A 25,273-nucleotide genomic window follows, 5' to 3' on the forward strand; every position below is an offset into this window, starting at 1 on the left:
TCTTGTGTAGACAAAGATTGTTTTCAAAATGTTGTCATCTAAACGTGGAACTATTTGAAAATGATAAACAGAGAATGAAGCAAAACGTTGTCCTGTAAATAAGGTCTTAGTTTTCAGCCTTGCCCCTTATGTGCAGAGATTTCTATAGATGCTCTGAATCTTTTGATGATATTATGGGCTGTAGTTGGGGGAATCTTTTCAATTCCTTGTAGCAAAACATTGAGGAACGTTGTTCATAAACTGTTGGATGATTTGCTCATGCAAAGAACCTCACACCTTGACGACTGTGAGTGACTACATCTTTCAGGAATGCTCATTTTCTTCCCATTCATGGTACTGTCACCTGTGGAATGTCACAGATATTTTTTAACACTTTCCCAGCCTTTTTAAGCCCTTGTCCCACCTTTTTTGGAACATATCGTAGGCATCAAATCCAGAATGTGTGTAAATTAACAAAAAACACAGAAGCTGATCAGATTTACCATTTCGTGTCTTGTTTTGATGTTGTAATCAGTTGAAAATTGGGTTACAGGCGTTTTCAAATCACGTTTTTTGTTTTTATTTACACTGTCATCAAGTTCGATTCTATCAAGCTATCATTGAATCTGTCCTGTTTTTTCCCCTTCTTTCATGGTTTAGAAATTTAACTTTTAAAAACGAAAATGCTCTCAAGAAAGTGGTAGAGTGGGCGAGCAAGCTTATAGGTGAGCAACAGCTCAACCTATCATATTTTTATTCTTCACAGCTGCAGTGTAAAGCCAGCTCTGCTCTCCATGACTATCCTCATCCTTTAAACTCAGAGTTTTGACTTCTTCGTTCTGGCCGTCGCCTTGTGGCGAACCCCGGGAATTGTACCCGAAGCTTTAGCACGTAACAAAACTAGCACAAGATGATGCACTTTAACCTCAGTGGAATATACATTATTGTAGAGAGGTTAAAGGCACTTTATCATGACTTGGTTTTAACTACTTTGTTTATTTCCTGAAATTGTGAACAAGTATTGATGTTGTTATTTGTTGTTTTTGTCTTTTGAACATCAAAAATCCTGTCTGCACAACAAATTTAACTTTTTTGGTACTAAAAAAGAACAGTGAACTATGTCCCAATGTTTTTGTGTTGGGGTTTGTAGTTCAAAGTTTTTTTTGTTTCTACTTTATAAATAACTAATATTTTGTGTGTTTTCAGTCTCTTATTAAACCATTTTAGTCAGTGCACATTTTGTGACCCCTGCTGTTGGATTTGGCTCGTCTTGCCTCCGCCCTGCTGGCGCCAGCTGCTGAATAACTTGTCTGTCATTGTCCGTGTCCTTGTCAGGCGGCAGATATAAAAAGGAAGTGCTGGTGGACGGACAGAGCCATCTATTACTGATCCGAGAGGAACCCGGCCCACCTGATGCACAGGTGCTTCTTTATGTGTGTGTGTGGGAGAGTGTCATAAAGAGAGCGAGGCAGTAATTAGTATGCAGAACTGAAATACCTGCAGACTTCATCATCAATCATCCTCTCCTTCCTCTCTCTTCAGTTCAGCAGCTGGGTTGATGCAGTCATACTCGTCTTCAGTCTGGAGAATGAGGCCAGTTTTCAAGAGCTTTATCAGTACTACAGCCAGCTGAACGCTTACCGAACCGACATCCCCGTCATCGTGGTCGGCACCCAAGGTCAGTGCACAAATCATAACTGTAGTCTACATTCTGTGGGACTACATGATTCTTAAATGTGAGGAAGACATAGAATACAACACTTCTCTGTAGTAAGATCGGTCTTTATGCTAAAAAGCAAGCCAGGGTCCCATTCACACAAGAGTTGCATAGCTTCAGCACCCACTGGGCCAGTGGTTTCCAAAGAGGGTGTTGTGACCCCTAGAATGGTCGCAAGACACTAAGGATTGGTCGTATATTGCCTGCCAAAAATACAAAGAGCAATTTGAAATATTTTAAAGCAGTATATTTTGCCCATTATTTTAAAAATATCCTTGCAATTAGCCCAATTTAAAAAAATCTATAGCTATTAAGTGAGATGTGTGCTAACAATATGTCCAAAAATCTTTGAAATGTGAATTTCTATATGATGCTTGTGCCACATCATATTCTTTAACTACCTCCAAGGACAGTGGGAGTCCCCAGTCTCCAGTGCTGTTACTTTGAGGATCACAGGTCAAAAAGATTGGGAACCACTTCTCTAAACCAGTGCAGATGAGGCCAGACCACAAGAAGGCACTGCCTAATTCGCTAAACAGATGTAAAGGGTTCGATGCAATCCTAACTGTGCTGCAGAGCAAACAGCATTTCTCTGTACCAGTGTTGTTTGCTTGCTGTTACATGCAGTGTTGGGTAATATTGTTTTGAAAAGTAACTTTTTACGTTATAGAATTATAGTCAGTAGAAGGTAACTCAATGCATCAAAGTTTGCATTGCATCAACCAGTGGTTCTCAAGTGGTGTGGTGTCCCTTGAGGAAAATCTAAGTGTGCTTTGGGAATTTGTACAACTATGTGTGATGTCTTTGACTATATAACTTAAGATACTTTTACATGTTTTTGCATTGTAATTTTTTGATACTGTTATTGATAAAGGTAACCATTGTTACAGTAATATTTTTTTTTAAAACTCGCATTAAAGAGTAGCAAAAAATTGGGCAACCTTAGAGAGCTAAAATGTTTTGGTGATATTTCTGGTATTTTCTAGCTATATGTACATATTTTCAATAACTAGCCTAAAAATGGGCAAAAAGGTTTGGATTTGCTACAACATATTGCTTTAATCAACAATTGTAAATGAAGCAGATATAGCTGAAATGTATGCTGCACAAAAATACATTTTAGAGTGGATCTGTGTACCCCAGTTGATCCTAAATGGTGAAGGCTAGAAATGTCTTGGTCTGTGTTGTGGATTTGTAGAACCATGCCCTATTGCTGCAAATATACATTAAATTAAATATAAATAAAGACATGTTAAAGAGAGATCTTATGTGTGCCTTGGGCAAAAAAACGTTTGAAAATCACTGCAATAGACACAGCTGTTTCAATGAAAACAATACAAATTGAGTTTTTAAAGGTCTCATATTATGCAAATACACTTTCTCAGGCTTTTCTAACAAAAATATGTCCCCCTGACCTGACTACAATGCCCCCAAGAAACAAGCCATCTTCAGATTTCCCCGCATGATGTCATGTGGGGAGTTAGCCCCACAGAACCCCACAGGTTCGCTTGGCCCTCCCCACTTAGAAAAAAGCTGAGAGGAGGATCAGGAAAGACACATCCATGAAGCCTCATCCTTTTCCTTAGAAGGGCAGAGTCAGACAGCTCATTAACATTTAAAGCCACAGAAACAGCTCGTTCTGAGCAGGGCTGAAACAAAGGGGTTTATAGACATGCAAAAATCCAATACTAGAGTGTTTTTCCAGCAACAAACTTCATAGGCATGGTTAGGGGACGTCTGAGACCAATATAAACTTGTCTTAAAGGGGTAAAATATGTGACCTTTAAACTTATGTTTCATTTTGATGCTTTTCTTGTCCATTTTCCAAAGAATTTAACATAATGGGGATAATTCAAGAAATACTGTTCTTTCTGACATCCTTATGGTTGAATTGGGGAGTTATGCATGCAGCAGACCAGTCTGTTTACCTTCTGCATGTATGCAGCTACATGTTTAGAAGTAGGAGAGAAACAGAAACTGTGTACATGCTTGTTTTTTTTTGTTGTTTTTTGTAGCAACGAAAAGGAAAGGGAAATACAATTTTTTTCAGAAAAGAAAAAAATTATATATAATATCTGAATTGTGAAACTAACCCATTATGTCACCTTTAACATCTAAAAAGTCTTCAGAGCAATCTAAGGAATAACTTTGTAACTCATTGCTTGTCAAATAAGCCATTATGCAGAGATTTGGGTGGAAAAGCAGTGGTGCTATGACAGCCATACACAGTTAGACTGGGTAAATCACAGCCTGCTGAGAGCTGATGGTGACTGCATCACAGTCTTGATAAGGGATGACCTGCAACTTTACATTGATTCAGGAAATTAAAAAATCCACCTCTTTGTGTCTTAAAAATATTGTTCAATAAAATCTGTAAGGATGACTTTGGCATGGCTATGATAAATATAACCAGGGTTTAAATCAGTTGGAGGCCGTCAGCAGCTCAATATTTCATTTGCTTCCTGTTACAAATGATAAAAAAAGAAAATATTGGGTTTTTTCTTCCAGTTATACTCACTTTCTCTACTGAGGAAGTAAACTTTGCTTTAAACATCAAAACCCATGTCATAATTTTTAGACTGGCCTCAAACCTGAAAAAGTTGTCTTTCCTCTATGAGTGCGTCATCTATACATGGGTGAAACTGAGCTTAGTCAGTATGGGAACGTAGGTCTGTGCAGGGTAAAGGTGCAAATATATTCTACCTGCATAATACAAGAGCAAAGTGCATGGAGCAGACATGCATGGAGGAGGCATGTTTGTGCCTGAATATCATTAGAGCTAAATGATTTGTGAATTAGACCTAGGAACAGAAACGGAGCAGATATCCAGAGCTAATGATAAACAATTTATGGAGCTATTAAAGCCTGTAGTCTGTTCTGATTGAATTCCCCCCTTCCATCCATGCATCAGTCTATCCGGTCAGGAATTTTGTCACAGATTCTGAAATTTATTTGACAATAGGTTTGACCAGCTCTCAGACTGAAAGCAGTAGAACGATGAGCTGCAAGGCTTTTTAGATTATAAGGCTCTCTTCAAGCTTGGAGATCTGATCACAGGTGGACAGCTGCAGCACTGGTTCACTCTTTGGTGCAAGCACTACTTGAATAGTTGTTTTGACTTAATTTTTATGACACAAGGAAAAAGGTTGTAGTTTTGTGTCTTGACTGAATCCTGCACTTTAAACCAGGTCTAAATAATAAAGGCAGAAGTGTACTGCAGAGTCTGATAGAGCACATTAAAGGTGCACTGTTGTTTTTGATCACTGAAAGCACTAAGGAGCAATGTTTTTTTCATAGGCTATTTCCTGTTTGGTTTCTTTTCTTTGGTTTCTTATGCGCATATCATCATTCAACTTCCTGTAATTTATTTAAACTAACACTGACTTAAAGGTTAAAGGTAATTTACAAAGAAAAACTTGTGAATTATTAGGAAATAAAGAAAATCATCCCACTTAATACTTTAACATTTTGGGGAAGTTACTCTCCAAGTTATCTCACAGGCACTGCAGATACTGAGACTCTGTGGCTGCACTGAGCACTGAATATTAATCAAGTTCTAGTCACTAACCGCATCACAAGGATGCTCTACAGTCCTGTTTTGTATTAATTACAGTTTTCTACTCTCTTTTTTTTCCAGATAAAATCAGCAGCACAAACCCCCGTGTGATTGAGGATCAGAGAGCCAGGCAGCTGTGCATTGATGTTCGTCACTCGCTGTTTTACGAGACCTGTGCCACCTACGGGTTCAACGTGGACCGGGTGTTTTCAGAAGGTGAGTGTGATGGTATCTGTGTTTCATCAGAGTGAGTGGCCTGAATCACCATGAGGGAAACACAGCTGTATAGTCAGAGACATTGTAAACAAACCTGTGACACATTCTGATGATAGTCAGAGGAGAACAACTGTTTTCTTTTTTCCTCAGCCGCTCAGAAGATCGTCGCTCAGAAGAAGCAGGCGGCGCTGCAGGCCTGCAAGTCTCTTCCCAACTCTCCAAGTCACTCTGGAGGCTCCACACCGGGATCAGCTACATTTCCTGGACAGGTACCACAAACTGTGACAGCTGATGTTGGTTTTTAATTCAGCTTTGTACTCCAAACTTTTACATTTCGCTGTTCCCATGACTTTTTAGTTGTAGCATGCCTTGAATTCCCAACCCTAGTCAACCACAAGTTGGATTTTTTTTCTTTTAATGATCGCCAAATGTTTTCTACTGGTGAAAGTTCTGGACTGCAGGCATGAAAGTTCTTCTATTGTGAAGCCATGCTGTTGTGGTGGATGCAGTACAGTGCTATTTTTAATTTTAGCCTTGGTCTTTAGGATAAAATGATCATAAGCACCAATTTAGTTATTTCTACAATATAAAACTAAGTTAAAAATACTGAAATATTTGTCTTAACTGATTACATAGAAGTTTTTAAGTAGTGGAAATAGTAGTTGAGTATGACTCAAACTGAAATATCTATATTTGACATGGTTTTCATCCACTGCAATTTTCTTTCATGCCTCCCAAAGTAAGCTAGTTTGATTGACTACAAGTAACAAAGACTGAAAGCTGCACTTTGACACGGAAAGTGCTTTTCCAGAGAGTTAAGCACATCATATTTGCTATGTTGAAATTGCACTCGTCTAACTGAGTGGATAACTTCCCTCATGGTGCAAAAGTGTATAATATCCAAAGACACCTGGGAAACTATGCAGATTAAAGACCCTGTAAAGTGAAACCCAAAGTGTGTGTCTTAACACATTAGATATATTGGAATATGGTTGCTGTAAACATGTGAAAACACTGAGATCTACATGTGACTGAATTCTGGATTTAGACCATTTCACCTCTTACCTGGCTGGGGTTAATTTGGGCGGGGCCAATATGTGGGCTTGTGATGTCACAAGCCCACAATGGGGAGTTGCCCCGCCCCCCTAAAGCTACACTAAGCAGTTCATCTCAGTACAGTGTGTTGTTAGCTGATATCACTGTCTTTATTGAAAGCTAACAGCCAGTTAACTGCTGTTTTTGTTCATTTTGAAGTAAATTTTCCAAATCCATCAGCCGCAGTGGTCTGTGATCTTTAAAAGCACTATAACAGAGAGATTTGAAACAGAAAACTAAATTTGTCTCTTCTCTGGCACAGAGCCAGGCTGCTGCGCTGGGACACAGGCCACCTGAGGTCAAAGGACAGGCTAATAGCATGAGAGCTTCCCTCCAATCAGATTGTAGCATTTTTTACATCTGAGAGGATTGTATTCCTCCTGAGTGGCCGTGGGTTCAGCTCTTTAAACAGACAAGCTCACACCATCCAGGAGCAGAATTTTCTGCCTCATTTTTCATGATTTTGAAGCTTAATTTTATAAATTTAGAGACGTTATCCGACTGACATTTGACCTGGAGGTTCATAACACCATGGCTGATCATCCAACAAACCTAAAAACGGATTTATCTGATCACTTTTAAGGGTCTTTAAGGGATAACGGTCAAATAATTTGCAAAACCCTTCTTGCGTGATCAATGCACCCTGCAAAACCTGGGATTCCTTCTTTCTACAGCTGAGGGACAGAACGGCTGCAGATAAGTTGTTTAGTCTCATTTAATCTGTTGATTTATAATCAAAAAAAGTCATTCCAGAATGTTTTTTTGGTATCAGTCATTTATAGTGAGTGATTTTCTCCTACTATAGACGACATTTGTGTTGACTAAAACTCATCTAACAGCCTGTTTTGCTGTGATTCACATCCTGAATTAATTCAGCCTCGCTCTGGAGACCTTCACTTCCAGTGCATTAATATCAGAGCGCTGAGCGTTAATATATTCAGGTGTGAAACTTGTTATTATTCCTCTGTTTGGGTAAACACAATCTTGTTCTAGTCTAGACAGATATTACATAAGATCTGTAAAAAAATAGGACACACATCAAAGTGTTGCTGCTGTTGCAAAGCCGACATTTGCTGCAAAGTTTAAGTAGTTTTTCACTCATGCTAAGCATTTTTTATTTTCTGCTCACTTCCAGGAGAATTTTAATGATCAGGGATTCTACTTCACACTACACACAAAGACAACACAGTAGTCTTAAAAATACTCCGTGAAAAATATATTTCTCTTTTTAAAATAAGATGAGCTAAGCTTGTAGGATCAAGGAAAGAATTTGAAGCTATTTGTAGGAACTCCTGGTGCTTAAATGTTCATCAGAGAAAGAGATACATGCATTATGAGGTTAAAATCATCCATCATCCTGGAATCCAATTTTCCATCTCCAAGACCGTCCATCATCCTCTTCTACATCCATCTCAGCTCCATGAGTATCACCTTTCTACCGTTCACGATGATGAAAGGCTGAAATATTCATGCTGTCGATCATACAACACTCTTTGTTCACCTCAATCACCGGTATTTTATCGTCCTTAGATTTCCTTAGAATTATGAAAATATCAATCCCAGGCCTTTTCTTTCAATCATGAGACCACTAACCATATCATGGTGAAAGTAAAAGACAACAGAGGTTTATTATTTTAGCCACAAAACCGATCTTTTACCTATCTTAACCAATAAAGTGGGTCTGTGTGCTATACCAGGTTACTCAAAGAAACCACTAAATTCTAACTCAGGCTGAATTAGCGTTTATCAACACAGGCTCTAATTTAAAGCTATTTCTAAAGATTACCCCTCATTGTCTGGATCATATTTTTTCAACAAGTTCAGGAAGGAAAACATAAACTCCATCCTTGTTCAGGTCACTTATCTTCGATATACGGTGCTTACAGGAAGTATTTGGACCCCCTTTACTTTTTTCCAGTTTTGGTATGTTGCAGCCTGACGCTACAGTCAAAAAGATCATTTTTATTCTTATCAATCTACACTCAGTACCCCATCATGACAAAGTGAAAACAGAGTTTTAGAAATTTTTGTAAATTTATTACAAAGAAACACTGAAATATCACATTGACATAAGTATTCAGACCCTTTATCTCTGGTCAAATGAAGTGCCTGCAGAGACAGGATTGCTGCAAGGCACAGATCTGGGAACGGCTACAATAAACAATCTGCTGCAGTGAAGGTTCCCAAGAGCACAGTGGCCTCCATAATTCTCAAATGGAAAAGGTTGGCTTGACCACGACTCTTCTATGAGCCAGTGTCTGGCCAAACTGAGCAATCAAGGGAGACGGGTCTTAGGAAGAGAGAAGACCAAGAACCTGACGATCAGTCTGACTGAGCTCCAGAGATCCTGTGTGGAGATGGGCCAGGATCCAGGAGGACAACCATCACTGCAGCCCTCCTCTGATCTGCTGATTTGAGCTTTATGGCAGAGTGGCTAGACGGAAGCCTCTCAGTGCAAAACACATGAAAGTCGCTTAGAGTTTGCAATGAAAGGCATCTGAAGGACTCTTAGGTCGCATAGTCCAGTTTGTTTGGAGTGGTGTGAAAGCTCATACAAACTCCGGTGCGGACCAAACAAGTGACCTCTGGTCCGCTTAAAAACAGGGGGTCTCAGTTGCCTCCGGGAGAACCCTGGTGCGGTTTGTTTGAGGTCTGAAAGCAAAAGGGACCAACTTTGTTTGGCCTTCTTCTTTAGTACTGATTCATTTGTCTCATCTCCTGTAAAGAACAACATGCCAGATAGCTATAATGTCACAAAAGAAAAAGCAGAAATCTCAAGATTGCGTTAGTGTGGTTTAGTTTCATTGTTTATGTGGTTAAAAAAAAATGTCAGACAGAGATGGATTTCTGGTTTCATCTTCCTGTACATCTTCTTCATTATCAATGTTTGTGTGGGTGATAGTGCCTTTAACGTCCTGTATATCTGCTTGACGTTATCCAAATGGTTTGGTTCATTTGACCAAGTGCAACTGGACAGTGAAAAAAAAACGTATGAAAGTGCAATGATGTTGCACAATGTTTCCCAGACTATCAGATGTGAAAATGAACTCAGACTGTGAGAAACAAGATTCTTTGGTCTGATGGAACCAAGACTGCATTGTTTGGCCTCAGTTCTAAACATAATATCTGGAGGAAACCAGGCAATACTCATTACCTGCCCAATACCACTCCAACATTGAAGCCTGGGGGTGGCAGCATCATGCTGTGGGGGTTTTTCTCTGCAGCGGGGACTGGGAGACTGGTTAGAGTAGAGGGAAGCCTAATGGAGCAAAAAACAAGGAAATCCTCAATAAACACCTGTTCTGCAGCACTCAGGATGTCAGACTCGGCCGAAGGTTCACCTTCCAACATGACAGTGACCCCAAGACCACAGACAATTCAACACAGGAGTGGCTTAGGGACGACTCGGTGGATGCCCTATAGTGGCCCAGCCAGAGCCCTGACTTAAACCCTCTCCAACATCTCTGAGAGACCTGAAAATGACTGTCCATTGATGGTCCCCATCCTGACTGAGCTTGAGAGGATTTGCAGAGAAGAAAAGGGAGAATGGCAGAAACGCCCCTAATCCAGGTGTGCAAAGGTTGTTGTGCCAAAAAATATTGCAAAGGTGCTTCAACTAAGTACTGAGTAAATAGTCTCAATACTTATGCCTTATGGGATATTTCAGTTTTTTATGTTAAATAAACTTGCAAGAATTTATAAAATTCTGTTTTCCATTTGTCATTTTGGGATACTGAGTGTAGATGAAGGATAAAAAAAAATGGATTATGCCAGGATTGATCCATTTTTACTGCAAGCCTCCAGTCAGGGAACTCCAGTTTGTTGCCACACTGGCTTCATTTTGCAGCACTAGGCACTGATGCTTAGGATGCCTCAGTATAGATCCTGCCCCCCGTGGCCATATTAGCAGCTTCAGTGTTTCTGTATGTCCTCTTTGGCTTCTTTTCCAGCTCTATAGATTTCTGCTTGGGAACAACATGTACAATAAAAACAGTGTGTACAAATCTCATGAGAGCATTTAAAACCAGAGGTTACCATCCATCACTTCTCATCTTTTCAGCTCATTCTCACTCTCTCCATCTCTTCCCTCCCGCCTCCATCTCCATTTCCCCATGTTTCCTGACCTCCTGACCCCGCTGTCCACCACTCCACTCCTCCTCCTCTCAGGCCAGTAATGGCCCGAGTAGCGGCTATGCTTACTCTCTCCCCTCCACCCCTGTGGTCGGCCACAGAGAGCTGCGGGTCGCTCAGGGAGAGGGGGTGAGCAGTGTCAACTCGCGCTCGCTGAAGAACATCCCCCGACGGCCCTCCCTCTTCAAGGTCAGTTGTCGCCAGCTGCCGGTGTCTCACACCTTTTAGTGTCCTGTCAGCTCTCACTATCATCTCACTCCATCCACGTCTGACTCCCCGTGATCCTCTCTGCTGCCCTTTTTTTAAGCACTTTTCTTGATGTTATTTCAGAACCGGGATTCGGAGAAGAAGACCGGAGATGCTAAAGGAGAGCCGAGCGGCGTGCGAGGCGTTCCCATCAAACAGGTTTGTTTCAATTTACAAACAGTACAAACAAAATAACCTGAATTTTAGATGAAGTGGGTGTTTATGCTTCAGTTTGCAAGCAGAACAATAGTATGTACCAATTCCCTCTTCAGCAACAAAGTGGGAACAAATGTCTATTTATTTCATCTTACATAACCAGCAGGAAAAAAATCCTTTGTTTGATCCTCTCCAACCTTTCTCAAGAGGTTTCTATTAATACTGTGCTTTCAGCTATTGTTGTCAAACCTCTCTTTAAACTTTGAAGAGATCGTCTCTGCTGCTTCGACTCTAAATTTAGGCAGATTTGTAGCTGACCTTGATTGTTTTTTTGACAGAGCATCCTTTGGAAGAGGAGTGGAAGCTCTCTGAATAAGGAGTGGAAGAAGAAATACGTCACGCTGTCCAACAACGGCACGCTGTCTTACCACTCCAGCTCCAGTGTAAGAGAACACCAAGAACGGATCAATACAGCAGTAAAACACAGACAAGATTGAGCACAGCCTGATAATATCTGCTGCTTTTTAGATTCAGCTGCACTTTCAGCTCCACTGGTTCTCAGTGCAGACCTATTTGTCTTAAACAGACCTGTACAGGCTCTAAAACTTTCTCTCACTATCGATTTTCACAGTGATTTAATATTTGAGTTTCCTGCATCTCTGAATGAGAACAGACCTCCACCTCGAAGAAAAACTAAAAAAGATCAATCAAAGGAGCTTTAAAGCAAAGACAAACATGAGAACACACTTTTTTTTTTTAGTATTTTTGCATTTATCTTTGAGTATCTACAGTAACTACTGACCTATAAAATATGAAACACTACAGACCACTATCCTTGTAGCTTTAATTAAAAGTAAAAGAAAGTATTTATTGCTAGGTTAGACATTTTTCTAGGAAGATAGAACGGATGGAACAGATGCAGCAAAAATACCTCTACAGCAGGGCTATTCAATTACGAATTCAACAGGGCCAAATTTTGAAATCAAGAAATGTAGCCGGGCCACATATGTTTGGCGCCCAGTAAGTAGCTGGTAATGTCAAATTTCAAGCCAATACAGATGAATTTGATGAAAAATATGCACTTTTACTCATATTCTCTCTTTTAAATTTGGCAACATAACAAAAGCACATCGAAAAGTGCATAAAAACACAACAACAGAGCTGTATTTGAACATAACCCGAGATAGTAGAAATATTTTTTTCACTTGAATAAAAATAAAATGAAAAAATAAAATGAAATTCCCTAAATGATCATTTTGGTCACATCTTACCCAGGCATATCTTAAAGTGCATAAAATCTAAATTTGCACAGTTGTAGCTACAGTTTAAAAGGACATGTTTTATACTCGGTACCTTGGGGCTACTTCTGTCAGCATTGCTAGCCATGCTTCAAAACAACCCAGTGCAATGTAGGTAGACTGTTGCTAGGCTACATGGAGCATTGCATTCATGTTCTGAAATACTGTGGGAATTTATGAAAATGAAAAACAAAATATGACTCATAATTTAAAATGGTGGCTCTAAAAGGTAAACATAGGAGATAAATTTAAAAATCAAAAGTTTAAAAGGTCAAATCAAATTTAGAGGTTGACAATGTCAAAACATGAGAAAAAATTAAAATCTTGAGTTTTAAGGTTGAGAATATTACTCAGAATTTAAAATTGTGTGTCTAAAAGGTCAAAATATGAATTTAAATTCAACCTTGAGAATCTAAAAGGTCACAATACGAGATTAAAAGTCAAAACTATGAATTGAAAAGGTAAAAAATATGCAACAAGTCAATATCCTAAGTTTAAGTCATAATTGTGAGATGTAATATCGAAAATCTGAAATGAAAGCAAATATATTTCTTTTCCCACATTCCTGACTTTTTATCTAATTATTTTTACTCCTTCCTTTTTCACATTTTTATGACTAAAAATGATATTGGGCCAGTTATAAAAAAATATGATATGGTCTTGTGGTTCGGTATAAATGTCTACATATTTCACTGCAGTTTTCATTTGTTGAGGCTGGGAAAAGAGAGACAGAGAGAAACAGCAAAATATGACAATAATTCTCAGCCTTTGTTGGTCTAATATGTGATTTATACTGTGGGTTTCAGGACTACACACAGAATATTCATGGGAAAGATATCGACCTGCTACGTGTGACGGTTAAAGTTCCAGGAAAACGTCCTCCGAGAGCCGTTGCTCCTGCGGGCCCCTCACCTGTCCCCCCCACCTCTGTACCTGGAGTCAACGGGCTGAGTAAAGAGCCAACAGCAGCTGAGAACACCAGTACAGGTAACACTGCTCTACATGTACAAATAAACAGAGCACAGTCACAGACAGGGACAGGATTATAATACTATCATTAAAGAATAAAGCTGTAACTATTCTATTCATTAAAATGATCAACAAATGTCATAGAAAGACTTTAACAGATGTATCAGGCTGTCTGACTTCTCTAATTTATGGTTGGTTCCTTCTAAAAACATTATATTCAAAAGTACACAGAGTTAAAATAAACTAAGTTATTCCTGTTTTATCATACTTTATACTTCCTTGATTTTAAAGACATGCATTGCTCTTGTCACTTCAGTGTAATAAGCTTAAACTTGACATTAAATGCTTACACTGAACTACAAAGAGAAATCCAGACAGGTGGGATAGAAATGCTACCTTTACCTCATGTTAAACTCTGAATGCCAGTCTAACCGCTGTGTATGAAAGTGAGATGTAGCAGTGGAAGTTTAAAACACCAAACAGATGATTTCACTCTCACATATCAAATAAACACAGTTTACAGTCGTGTCACTTCCCCTCTGCCTCTTAGTTCCTCATTTGTGTCCCGCCACCCTCTCCGTGATGGACGACCGCTCGTCTGGAGGTTTGTCGCCTCAAGGAGGAGAGAGAGCGCTCCAGCGCTGCCCCTCATCGCTATCCACCAAAGCACAGAGTGTCGGTGTGTACTTTAACAAACTTCAGTCATTGGAACCTTCTCAAAATACAGTTCACGGCTCCTCTTGCTGCATTCTCTACTGTGGTACATAAGTTTTTATTTTTGCCTGCTAACTCAGATGCCCTCGAAGGGGCAGCCAGCCCTTTCTCCGGTAAAGACCCCGGCCAGTCGTCGCCCATGAGCGACAGGAAGAAGAACAGGAGGAAGAAGAGTATGAATCAGAAAGGAGACACAGCCGTCGGGCAGGCTGAAGGTAACACAGACGTTAAAGATTTAGTTTTGAGAAAATAAAAGAAAATAACTACTCTTATCTCTGAGAAATGTAGACTTTGTTATATTGACTAAGTGCATTCTTTTAGAGACTCTAGGAAGAGGTAAAACCTATCAACAGAGAGTTGGTTAAACTTGATTATTTGCAGGTGCTAAGTACACATATATTATTCTTAACTTTAAAGGTCCTTACTGGATTGTGGTATGGTGTGCAAACTCATAAAAATAACTCACTGAAATATTAGCACCAGCTTTCAGCTCCTTCAGTTTTTCTTTCTTTTTCATCTCTTTTGGAGAATTCAAATTTTAAAAAATACATACATCTGAAAAACTCTGATATTGCAGACGTTCTTCTAGCTTTGGCTCCCTCTATGCTCACCGCTGTTGTTTACTTTTTTCACATCAAAGTGAAATTTCCTGATATCTTTCTTTTTTCACCAGAAGCCAAAATACACTATATGGACAAAAGTATTTGGCCATCCCTGTTGAATACTGAAATCAGGTGATTCAGTCAGAACTGTTGCCACAGGTGTATAAGTCAAACACCTAGCCATGCAGTCTCCATTTGCAAACATTTGTGATACAAATAGGATCGTTCTGAAGAACTCAGTGGCTTCAAACGTGGTACTGTGATGGACGCCACCTTTACAGTAAGATGGTTGGTGTAATTTCATCCCTGCTGGATATTCCACAGTCAACTGTGAGTGATATTATTTGGAAGTGGAACCGTTTAGGAACAACAGCCATGAAGCAGAAGACCACGTAAATTCACAGAGCAGGGGCAATGACTGTTGAGGTGTAGGGTACATAAAATTCTCCAAGTCTCTGCTGATTCCACCACTGAAGAGTTGTGAGCTCTCACTGGCATTAATGTAAACGCAAAATCTGTGCATCAGGAGCTTTATGAATGGGTAGCCATGGACGAGCAGCTGCATGCAAAATCTCACAGAAACACTCCAAAATCTTGTGGAAATCCTTCTATGAAGAAAGGAAGCTGTCATAGCTGCAGAAGGGGACCAACTCTAAAATAAAGTACATGTATTTGAATACTTTATTACAGTCCCTGCTGGTGCAAATACTTTTGTCCATGTAGGGTATATAGCCATAATATATATAGTAGTTAAAGTATATTTTATAGTTGTGTAGCCTTTTGTCCTTAGTATTCACAAAAATTCCCTTCTGCTTCTGTTGTGTTCACGTTCCTTCTTTTTAGATAAAGATGACAGTTCAATTTTTTTCGTTAAAAAAACAATGTGATTCGAACGATGCATTAGCAAATCTAATTTCTGATATAACATTCAGGTTTGTGGTGATGAATCAGAATCATTAATGCTGAAGGGATATTTTACATTCCCATTGTTCTTATAAAGAATGAAAGCAGAAGGAGAATAGGAATGGATAGAATTCAAAGACTAATATGAATATTATATATACAGTTCAGAACATACAGCTTTACACACAATCAATAAATCATAATGAAGTACAAAATAAAAAGAGAAATATAACACAGTCAGCACTCTCCAACAGTTATCAGTAAAAACTGTATTAACACATCATTATATAACGTTTCTAACTTAGAATAGTAGTTTTAAAGTTAGAAAAACCTCAAAGAGGGAGAATGGTGTCTATTCTGTGTCCACAGGGTGCTGAAGTATGTTTTCTTGGTGCAACTCCACCAGCTCCCAAGTTGCATGGATGATGAAAATAGTTGTTCAATAGACTTAAAATTGTTGCTGGTGCTTTCTGTTTACTCCTATTTCATTTCCACAGAATGCACAAGTTGCCTGCTTTCAGCACTATCAAACTTTAGCAGTGGGATTTGGTTTTTATGGGAGATGTGCATGCATCTTTACAGCGCTGGTTCACACACCAGCCTCCAGCTAAAAAGAAGCCAGTTAGCCTGTCTCTGAATAGTTTGATACAACGGCTGAGGCTGAGGGATAGAAGAGCCCAGTGGTGCATGAAGCTAAGAAGAGAAAAAATGGGAAAAAATTGACAAAAAAACAACATTCAGAGTGTACATGCCTGCAGATATCATTAATAACAGACTGTGATATAACATTAGGCTGGATCATTATCAGTGTTATGGACTTTAGACATCATGGCAATAGTTTAATACATATACATATACTCTGTAAAGAGTTTGTAGCAGAGCCATACTCGTGCCAAATGTAGAAATATTGCTCCACCTTTCTGCTGGAAATGCACATTTTCTGGTGTCTGCACCAAAGCTCACCATTCCTTCATACTTTTTCTTGAATTGTCTCAAAGTCTAGAATACCAAATGCAACAAAGGCTTGTTTCAGTCACAGTTAATGACAAATGTATTAATTAAAGCTATGTGAAAACTGTTTGCATATTTATGATTTCCCTCCTCCTACTCAGTGTTCCTCTATCCTCTGCCTGTGTCTCCTCTGTTAGTCTGTGGATTAGTGAGCATCTTTCTCTGAGTGTTTCTAACAGCCTTCTCTTAAATCTCTGTTTCTCTCTCTCCTTGTCCTCTGCTTATCTCTCGCTCTGCAGCCAAACGCAAAATGTGGAAGTTAAAGAGCTTTGGTAGCTTGAGAAACATTAATAAGACAGGTAACAAGTGAGGGTGACGGAGCTCTGGATAACATTCAACACCTCTCCACTTTCTGTTTTCTAATTCATGTCTGTGCCCGACATCCAGCCTGAGTTTTTTCACACCATTTTTTACTGTTGTAATAACCATGATTTTTAAGTTCTGGCCTTCCATCAAACTGCTTTTATTGAGTCATTGTTCATTTTCTCTTGGTGCATCTTTAACATGGATTCATAATGCCATATTTTTATCTGTGAAACATGAAGCTGTCTGTTAAATGCATGTCTTACTTGACCTTAATAAGCTTCCTGTTTGCTTGCAGAGGAGGAGAATGCCGACTTTATCATTGTGTCATTCACCGGGCAGACATGGCACTTTGAGGCCCAGAGTCAGGAGGACAGGGACTCGTGGGTGTCGGCGATAGAGAGTCAGATCCTAGCGAGTCTGCAGTCCTGTGAGAGCGGCAGAAACAAGGTACAGTTTGGACAAAAAACTTCAGAGTGTTCCCTTTCTAAAGTCAGCATGTTTGTGCTTGTACTCGTACCGTTTTTACTCATTTCACCTGGAATTTTAAGGACTTAATATTGCGAGTAAGGATAGTTGCTGCATCCTGATAATTCCACATAACATTACTATTAGCACAAGTCCCTATTCACCTGAGGAGGACAGACCCAAGATCTCTCTGTTCTGCTCTTAATACAAAAAAGAGTGACAGCAAAGTTTTGAAAATCAGACCAAACCGCATCTCACACACAAATGTGAAGAACAAGGACACAGATGGCGTTTCCTCCACTGCATGCTGCCAGCCTGCCACAAGCCTTTATCTCAGCTTTTGTGGTTACCTGTGGCTGATGTTGAACATTGAGCTCTGACGACATCATGCAGTTATCTTGAGCCTCTTGGGGTCTTGAGCTTCTTGTGTTCTTATGCTGCCTTTGCAGATTTTTGGAAAGATTTGATGCAGAGTTCATGGTAACCTGGAGTTGTTTCTGGTCTGGTCATAGTTTAAGCTTCCAAAGGTGATAAATGGATGCATTGCTGGATCAGCAAGAGCTGCATGAGTGTGCAAAGGGATGCTTGATTGGGTTTCTCCATACTCCCGTTTTACATGTAGTTGGAAGATTTACAGAAATGCAAGTAATAAGAATATTACTTTACAGTAAATGTAGTGTGATTACAGCAGTACGTTCCTTTGTTTATTTCACGTCTGGGTTTATATTGTGTTAGCTTTAGTCTGCATGGATGTCACCAGACAGCAAGAAGGTTCCTGCTCTCCTGTGAGGTTAATTTGTGACCCTAAATTCCACATAGATGTGAGTGTGAGTGTGCCGGGTTGTCTGTCTTTATAGGTCAGGTGTCCAGTCCAGGGTGTCTGCTGCCTCTCACCCAGTGACAGCTGGGATAGACTCCAGCACCCCCGCGACCCAGAACAGGATAAGCGGTGTAGAAGATTTAGTATTTCATTTTTAGGTGCTAAAGCAGTCTGATAAATATCAATGTATGATATATTGGTTGAATAGAGGCGTTTAATGTGCAAGAAATCATCATCAGCATTTACAAAATTTCCAAAAATGTTCTTTGTCATATTATACCATATGACATTTAATAAACAGTGAATTAAATCAGAAAATTCAGTCCTGGTCTGGTCCACTAAGAAATATCTCAAGCTTTTTGTTTTTCCGTGCAAAAAGTGTTATTCATTTTTCTTACTTCAGGTCTTAAAAAGTCTTAAATTCTATTTTTAAAAGTGTGTAGGAACCCTGTGATAGAGTTTATGATGTTTATAAGGGGATTAACGGTAGGGAGGATTCCTCTAAAGCCATTTTATAATTACACTTTTGCCTGCACATTTCAAAAAGGTAGGTGTGGGCTTCAGAAATCTTTCCAAGGTCTAAAACAGTGAAAGAGAAATCAAAAACCAGGTCCAGGGTCTCTGAGATGAAATACCTCGTTCCTTTCAGAATAGATCAACATATGGACAAGACCAAAAGGCGTGTATTTGGTCTGCAGAATCAGCTCCTGTCCTCCAGTGGGAATACCTCTGGCCTCGTAGTTAGTATCTCTAATTCTTCTGATGGAGTCTAATCAGAAATGGGAACAAAGGGTGGATTTTATTTGCCATACTGAGCCACATTTAATCTAGTAATGATAATTAAGCTTTCTTTCCCCTGAAACTCCTTTAGAAATATTTGTGTTATTCTTGAACTAAATCAGAGTTGGTGAAAGCTTTCTCAATATCCCAAATGTCTCTGTAGCCACATCACTCTCATAGCATTTGATCAATTTTTCGCTGATGCAGGCGTGCGGTTGTTGCCAGCACTCTTAGCTTCATCCAAGCAGAAGCGCACCAACACTCCAAATTAACCAGACCAGCTTTTTGAAAGTTGGCCAGAGAACAAAAACTATGTTTTTGCAGCAGAATGAATGAGTGCCAGATTAATTATTTGTTATAGGTGAAAGCTGGAGTCTTCCTTGTGCCTCAAAAAGGCCGGCTTCTTGATTCTGTTTTGATTTAAGCCAAATGAAAAAGTGAATTGGGGGTCTCTCGTCCTTGCCTTGGATATTTATGAGGGGCTATGTTTGTGATTTTGTTTGTTTTTGTGTGTTTGTTCAGGCTCGACGGAGCAGCCAGAGCGAGGCTGTGGCGCTGCAGGCCATCCGTAATGCCAAAGGCAACGGCCTGTGTGTGGACTGTGAGGCTCCCAGTGAGTACTGAAATGTTGGCACTTTTTCCCTCCAGCTGCAGATTAACCTGCAGAGTAAATCTGCTGTCATGCATCAAATACAGCCTGTGATGGTGCCATAGTGTACATGTGTTTTGGCTCTATTCAGCAAGCCATGTTTGTTTTTACCAGCCTCTCTCCTCCTGCTCTGCAGATCCGACCTGGGCCAGCCTTAACCTGGGTGCACTGATCTGCATCGAGTGCTCAGGCATCCATCGGAACCTGGGGACTCACCTGTCCCGTGTCCGCTCCCTGGATCTGGACGACTGGCCCGGAGAGCTCACGCAGGTCCTGGCTGCTATCGGAAACCACATGGCCAACAGCATCTGGGAGAGCTGCACCCAGGGCAGAACCAAACCAACGCCTAATGCAACCCGGTGAGTCTCCAACATGGCATCAGTTCAACAGCAGAGCTTTATCATTGAATCTACTTTCTCATTTTGGTTTGTTTTTATGTGTCTGTTTTCAAAGTGAGGAGAGGGAGTCGTGGATTCGTGCTAAGTATGAGCAGAAGGCGTTTGTGGCGGCTCTTCGCCAAATCTCGGGGTCGCAGCCTCCAGAGAACAGCATGCCGGAGTGGCTGCTGTCTGCAGTGACTGAGAGAGATCTGCCCAGGCTGCTGCTGCTTCTGGCCCACAGCACCAAGGATCAGATCAACGCTCAACCAACGGGCTCCAGTCCTCCGCCTCGCACCTCCCTGCACGCTGCATGTCAGCTGGGAGACGTGGTCATGACCCAGCTGCTCGTCTGGGTGGGTATTTCCTCAACTTTATTGTACTCCTAGCTTTTCTTTTAGAGTCACATCTCTGTTTTGTTAGACTCACATACAAAAGAGAGCAGATAAAGAAGTTAAAAGGCAAGCAGGATGTAGACTAGTAGTTCTCAACTGGTGGGTTGGGACCCAACAGTGGGTCGCTGGACTTTTTCCAGAGTCGGGAAGATGTGAAAGGAAAATACAATGGGGCAAAATTCAATGATTTACAGAAGCCCTTAGTGGACATACAGAATGTCCATTCATATTCCTTCGGTTTTCCTTTGATGATGAGTTTATTTTAGTCATTTTCTCAAGATTTTGATTTATTTATCTCCCTTTCCCCAGATAGAAAATGTGAGGAAAGGTAAGGTAACTTGGTATATACCTGAAGGTAGATTTGGTTTACAGTGAGTGACTTAGCCTCCTTTTATACACAATCAGCATGACAGGATGGTACAAAACATTATAATGTGACCATAGAGCTCAGAACTAATAAAAGAATAACCCTTCGTAAAACAAAATAAATGACCACATGGAATAAAAGCAGGATAAAATTCTTGCTATTACATTTTTTTTAATGGTTTTCCTAAGATAATTAGGCAATTCCTGAAGAACTTACCGAATTCCTAACCTTGCAAAGCAGATGGATGTTTCTCACTGGCAAATCCATCTTGCAAAGCTCTTGTCTGAACCGTCTGGGCCTGGTTAGAAAGTGACAGGACCAATCAACGTTAAGGGGCAGTACTTTTGGGCGCGGCGGTGTCATGACCTAGGCAAGCAGCAGCAAGAGGCTGGTGCAATTATGGTGGAAGAGATTATCGTGGATGCTGCTAAAGCTTAAGTTTTATCAGAACTTGACGACATTTCTTTGTCAGAAGAAGAACAAAGAACAGCAGTGAGTTGTTTTCTTTTCAAAAACGCCAAAAGTCTCGTGCTGACATGTCTACAGTCACCATGGTTCATGATATGCAGCTCTAATGGAGTTAACACCTCGCTAGCCATGTCACATGTTTTGTTGCTCTGATTGGCCCATAAAGATGTGACAGACAGAACATTTATCCAGTCACCCTTCGAGTTTTTTTTTTTCAAAGGCTCTTCCATTTCCCAAACGATGTTTATGAGAAGTTTTCCAAATGGATGTGTGAAACAAATCAGATTACCGAATTCCCATGATGTGTTGGCAAAATAGAGTAAAATAAAGCATGTCATTCTACAATGATTTGCTTTGTAAAAATGTTCCATTTATCCTCTCCGTTTGTTTAATCACACTGGGTGCCGATTGCTGATAAAGAGGTGGTGGAGGGTCCTGATGTGCAGCCAGTTGAGAACCACTGATCTAGACTGATCAGGGTTCCCAAACTTCTCAGCCCACAGCCCTAAAGGCAGAGAGTGGGATCCCCACTGTACTTGGAGGTGGTTAAAGTATAGTTGCACACAGCCATGCACATTCAACAAAACTCATGCAGACTTTAACTTTAAGGATTTTTAAACATTATTTTGATTTCAGCATAAACCTCACCATGACTACTGTTAATTTTAAATTGAACTAAATTTATGCATATACAGTGCTTAACAAATTTATTAGACCACCTGTCATATTTGTCTCAGAGACCATCCAGCATCATGAAGTGCTTTAATGCGGACTCTTTCATTTTCAGTGAGCTCTCCACGTTTTACCATTTTGAACAGGAATGAGGGATTTCAAACTGAATTTACCCAAATTTGAGCCGGCTCACTGGGCTTCTCTGAGAAGTCAGAAATGAATCAAGCATAACATTCAACCACTAAAACTCATTTTTCTGTTCAGGAATGCACGTAAATAACTATAATTCGACATATTCATCAAGAAATATTAATGTGCTTTACTATTTTTTCAGTTTTTTTTGTAAATCAGTTAATTTGAAAAAGTTAGGCTAAGTTTATAAAGACACTAATGTTAATTTGATAGAGACGACATATCAGAATACGCAGCGTTTCTTTTAGTGGAGATTTTGACACATAAATGAGTCTAATTTCGCTCTCTGCTCCAACAGTATGGAATTGATGTAAAGGCAAAGGATGACCAGGGACAGACTGCCTTAAGGATTGCCAGAAACACAGGGAGCAAAGGCTGCATTGATATTTTACTCCAACATGGCTGCCCCAGCGAGACGTCCCCTCCTACCGCCACACCCGTCCTGTCACGCCGCTCCAGCACCGCCAGCCTGGGTCGAACGAGCTCCAGGAAGCGGTAGCAAAAAGATGCTGCAACACAGCGGAGCAAAGAGGGGGAACCATGAACACAGCTGACTATGGATTTAAAAAATGTTTCTGAAGACTGAACAACATATCAAACAACTTTAAAGCAATATCCACTGAATTTGTTGATGACATATTGCTGAGTACCGTGTTGTTGACCTCATTTTCAAATGACTCAAGTAGAACTTTGTAGCTCCTGTAATTTTAGCGCAGACACTCGACCTGCTGCAGTTTCACTTCCTCCTGATGAAGTGCAATAATCAGCTGTGACGACGAAAAGCAACAAGTTTTAGAGTGAGACGTGTCTGTATGTAATAAACACATCAAGAGGGTGCTGCTTTTATTCAAATTTGTTGTGACTGGACCAAAACAGCGATTCTTTTCTCGGGCTTTACAAATAAAACCTACAATATGTCATGTTGTTATTCGTGTGTGCCTGTTGCAGCAGTATAAAGGTCCGTTTAAAGGCCGATATAAACTGTTTCAGTGAAGAATCAGCCCAGATAATTCTACTTAGACTAGAAAAATGAATGGTTTGGAATATGAAATATGTCAGTGTTACTCTCACAGGTCAAAGATATGGCGTTTTAAAATGTAAATGTAACTATACTACATACTTAATGTTCTACTCTGTAACTAAGACACAACGAAAAATCAAAGACTCAATTTTTGTAAATGATTTCTACTGGTAGTTTTGAAAATATGTCAAGTTTGTTTTTTCATTGTCCCATGATGATTTCTTATTCTCTTTTGTCATAAAAGCAATGAAGAAATGCTTTAACATGCGTAAACATGTGGCTGTTTGTTGAAAGTTTTCTTTGGGATGGCCAGACGACTGCGTAAAGACGATGACATTACTCATTTTCCTGTTGTGTAGGTCTTTTCCATGAGTTTACAGTGAAGTATGAAGAGCTGAAGGTGTCATTGTTACTTTTGACACTCTGTGGGTCGTGTGAGTCCTTCATGAGCAAAAAGAAACGGTTACTGGAACAAAATAAACTTTTTTAATTAGCATTATGTGGAGGTTTGTTGTCTCTGTCTTTTCCCACATTCTGTATAACATAACCTATTCAGCCATCAATACTTAGGAATTCAACATTAATCCACCATGAGCACAGTATAAGAAATTATCCACTTTATGGACAAAAGTATTTGGCCACACCTTTTAATTATTTAATTCAAATGTTTGTCAGACCTTTTCCCACAGTGTAGAAAATCAAACACCTAGCCTCATAGTCTCTCTTTGTAAACATTTGGGATCCTAAATGGGTTGTTCTGGAGAGCAAAGTGACTCCAAGTGTGGAACTAGGATGGATAACACCTTTGCAAGTGATATTAGAATGTGGAAGCATTTAGGAACAACAGCCACCAAGCTAAAGACTACAAAAAAATTAGAGAGCAGGGTCAACGGCTGCTGGGGCGCATGGTGCTTTAAAGTCACCAACGCTCTGCTGATTCCACAGCTGAAGAGTTCTGAACTTCCACTGGCATTAAAGGTCACGTATTTTACCCTTTTAAGACAAGTTTATATTGGTCTCAGAGGTCCCCAAAACATGCCTGTAAAGTTTGGTGGAGGAGGGATAATGGTATGGGGCTGTTTTTCAGACCTAGACCTCTTATCTCCAGTGAAGTCCGATCTTAATGCTTTAGCATACCAAGACATTTTGGACAATGCTATGCTTCCAACTTTGAGGCAACAGTTTGTGGAAGGCCCTTTCTATTCCAACATGACTGTGCCCCAGTGCACAAACCAAGGACTATAAAGACATGGTTTGATGAGTTTGGTGTGGAAGAACTTGACTGACCCCCACTGAACCCCATCCAGCTCCTTTGAGATGAACTGGAACATAGTCTTTGAGCCAGGCTTTCTAGTCTGACATTGGTGCCTGATCTCAGATATGCTCTACAGAATGAATGGGCAACAACCCACAAAAACAACCTTACCTTCAGAGGAATTTAAATAGAATGAGATAAAACATATAGACTAGTATAAAGAATATCTTTATTTATCCGCTTCCATCATACTTGTGTACATAATTCATGTGAAAATTTCTGGAAGCAACAATCTTTGCTCTGTGACTCAGTCACAGGATTTACTTTTGCTCTCTGTACCCAAAGTCCTCGCTGAAATGGTTCAAAAAAGATTCAGGTCTGCTGCTCCTGCAGCCTGGAATCTTCTGCAGGAGAATCTATATATACGGAGCAGGTCTCTTTAAATTGTTTTAAACTTAGACTGAAGGCATTGGAGGAAGATGCATCAGGTTGTAGATGTTTTTGACTGATGACTCTGATCTGTGACTCAGGAGTGGTTGATCTGTGTTTCATGTTTCAGGTCTGTAACTCTTAATCTCTATGAGGCTTTCCTGGTTAAATAAATCTAAATGAATGAATAATATTAAACCTTCTGAAGATGTTTAAGAGGTAAATATTGACCGTGTGAACAAATAAGTGAGTTGAGTTTTAGGTTGGGACAACAGGCCTACATTGGCTGAAGTCTTTTTCTGTATTCATCACCATTCCTTAAACTTTAAAGTGTGTTTGTGGACAGAAATGTGTGTGTCTCATTATCAGAATCGGCTACAGTTTATTTATAAATATGGGCGTAGCAGATATAATCAAAAATCCAAAATCATGTATCCCTAATACAAATAATAGATACGAATATGATAAATCAAATTAAAATAAG

At 39.9% G+C, this 25,273-nt stretch overlaps 1 protein-coding gene across 5 annotated transcripts in view; it reads left to right on the forward strand.

Annotated features, from left to right (window-relative positions):
- The window catches only part of agap2 (ArfGAP with GTPase domain, ankyrin repeat and PH domain 2), a 64,275-nt gene extending 40,680 nt beyond the window's left edge, over window positions 1–23,595 (forward strand). For 2 of the 5 annotated variants that reach the window (XM_041800242.1, XM_041800239.1), the window contains 16 exons: window positions 1,315–1,400; window positions 1,522–1,657; window positions 5,334–5,468; window positions 5,619–5,737; window positions 10,731–10,883; window positions 11,025–11,099; window positions 11,435–11,539; window positions 13,201–13,381; window positions 13,914–14,042; window positions 14,158–14,292; window positions 16,833–16,892; window positions 17,195–17,346; window positions 19,487–19,577; window positions 19,750–19,972; window positions 20,067–20,346; window positions 22,383–23,595. In XM_041800242.1, the coding sequence (XP_041656176.1) occupies window positions 1,315–1,400; window positions 1,522–1,657; window positions 5,334–5,468; window positions 5,619–5,737; window positions 10,731–10,883; window positions 11,025–11,099; window positions 11,435–11,539; window positions 13,201–13,381; window positions 13,914–14,042; window positions 14,158–14,292; window positions 16,833–16,892; window positions 17,195–17,346; window positions 19,487–19,577; window positions 19,750–19,972; window positions 20,067–20,346; window positions 22,383–22,583 (2,261 nt within the window). In that variant the 3' untranslated portion in view covers window positions 22,584–23,595. The remainder of the gene's footprint in view (window positions 1–1,314; window positions 1,401–1,521; window positions 1,658–5,333; window positions 5,469–5,618; window positions 5,738–10,730; window positions 10,884–11,024; window positions 11,100–11,434; window positions 11,540–13,200; window positions 13,382–13,913; window positions 14,043–14,157; window positions 14,293–16,832; window positions 16,893–17,194; window positions 17,347–19,486; window positions 19,578–19,749; window positions 19,973–20,066; window positions 20,347–22,382) is intronic. The other 3 variants (XM_041800243.1, XM_041800240.1, XM_041800241.1) reach the window with 2 other exon arrangements.
- The last annotated feature ends 1,678 nt before the right edge of the window (window positions 23,596–25,273 follow it).

Source organism: Cheilinus undulatus, linkage group 11, assembly GCF_018320785.1.
Source record: "Cheilinus undulatus linkage group 11, ASM1832078v1, whole genome shotgun sequence".
Lineage (NCBI taxonomy): Eukaryota > Metazoa > Chordata > Actinopteri > Labriformes > Labridae > Cheilinus > Cheilinus undulatus.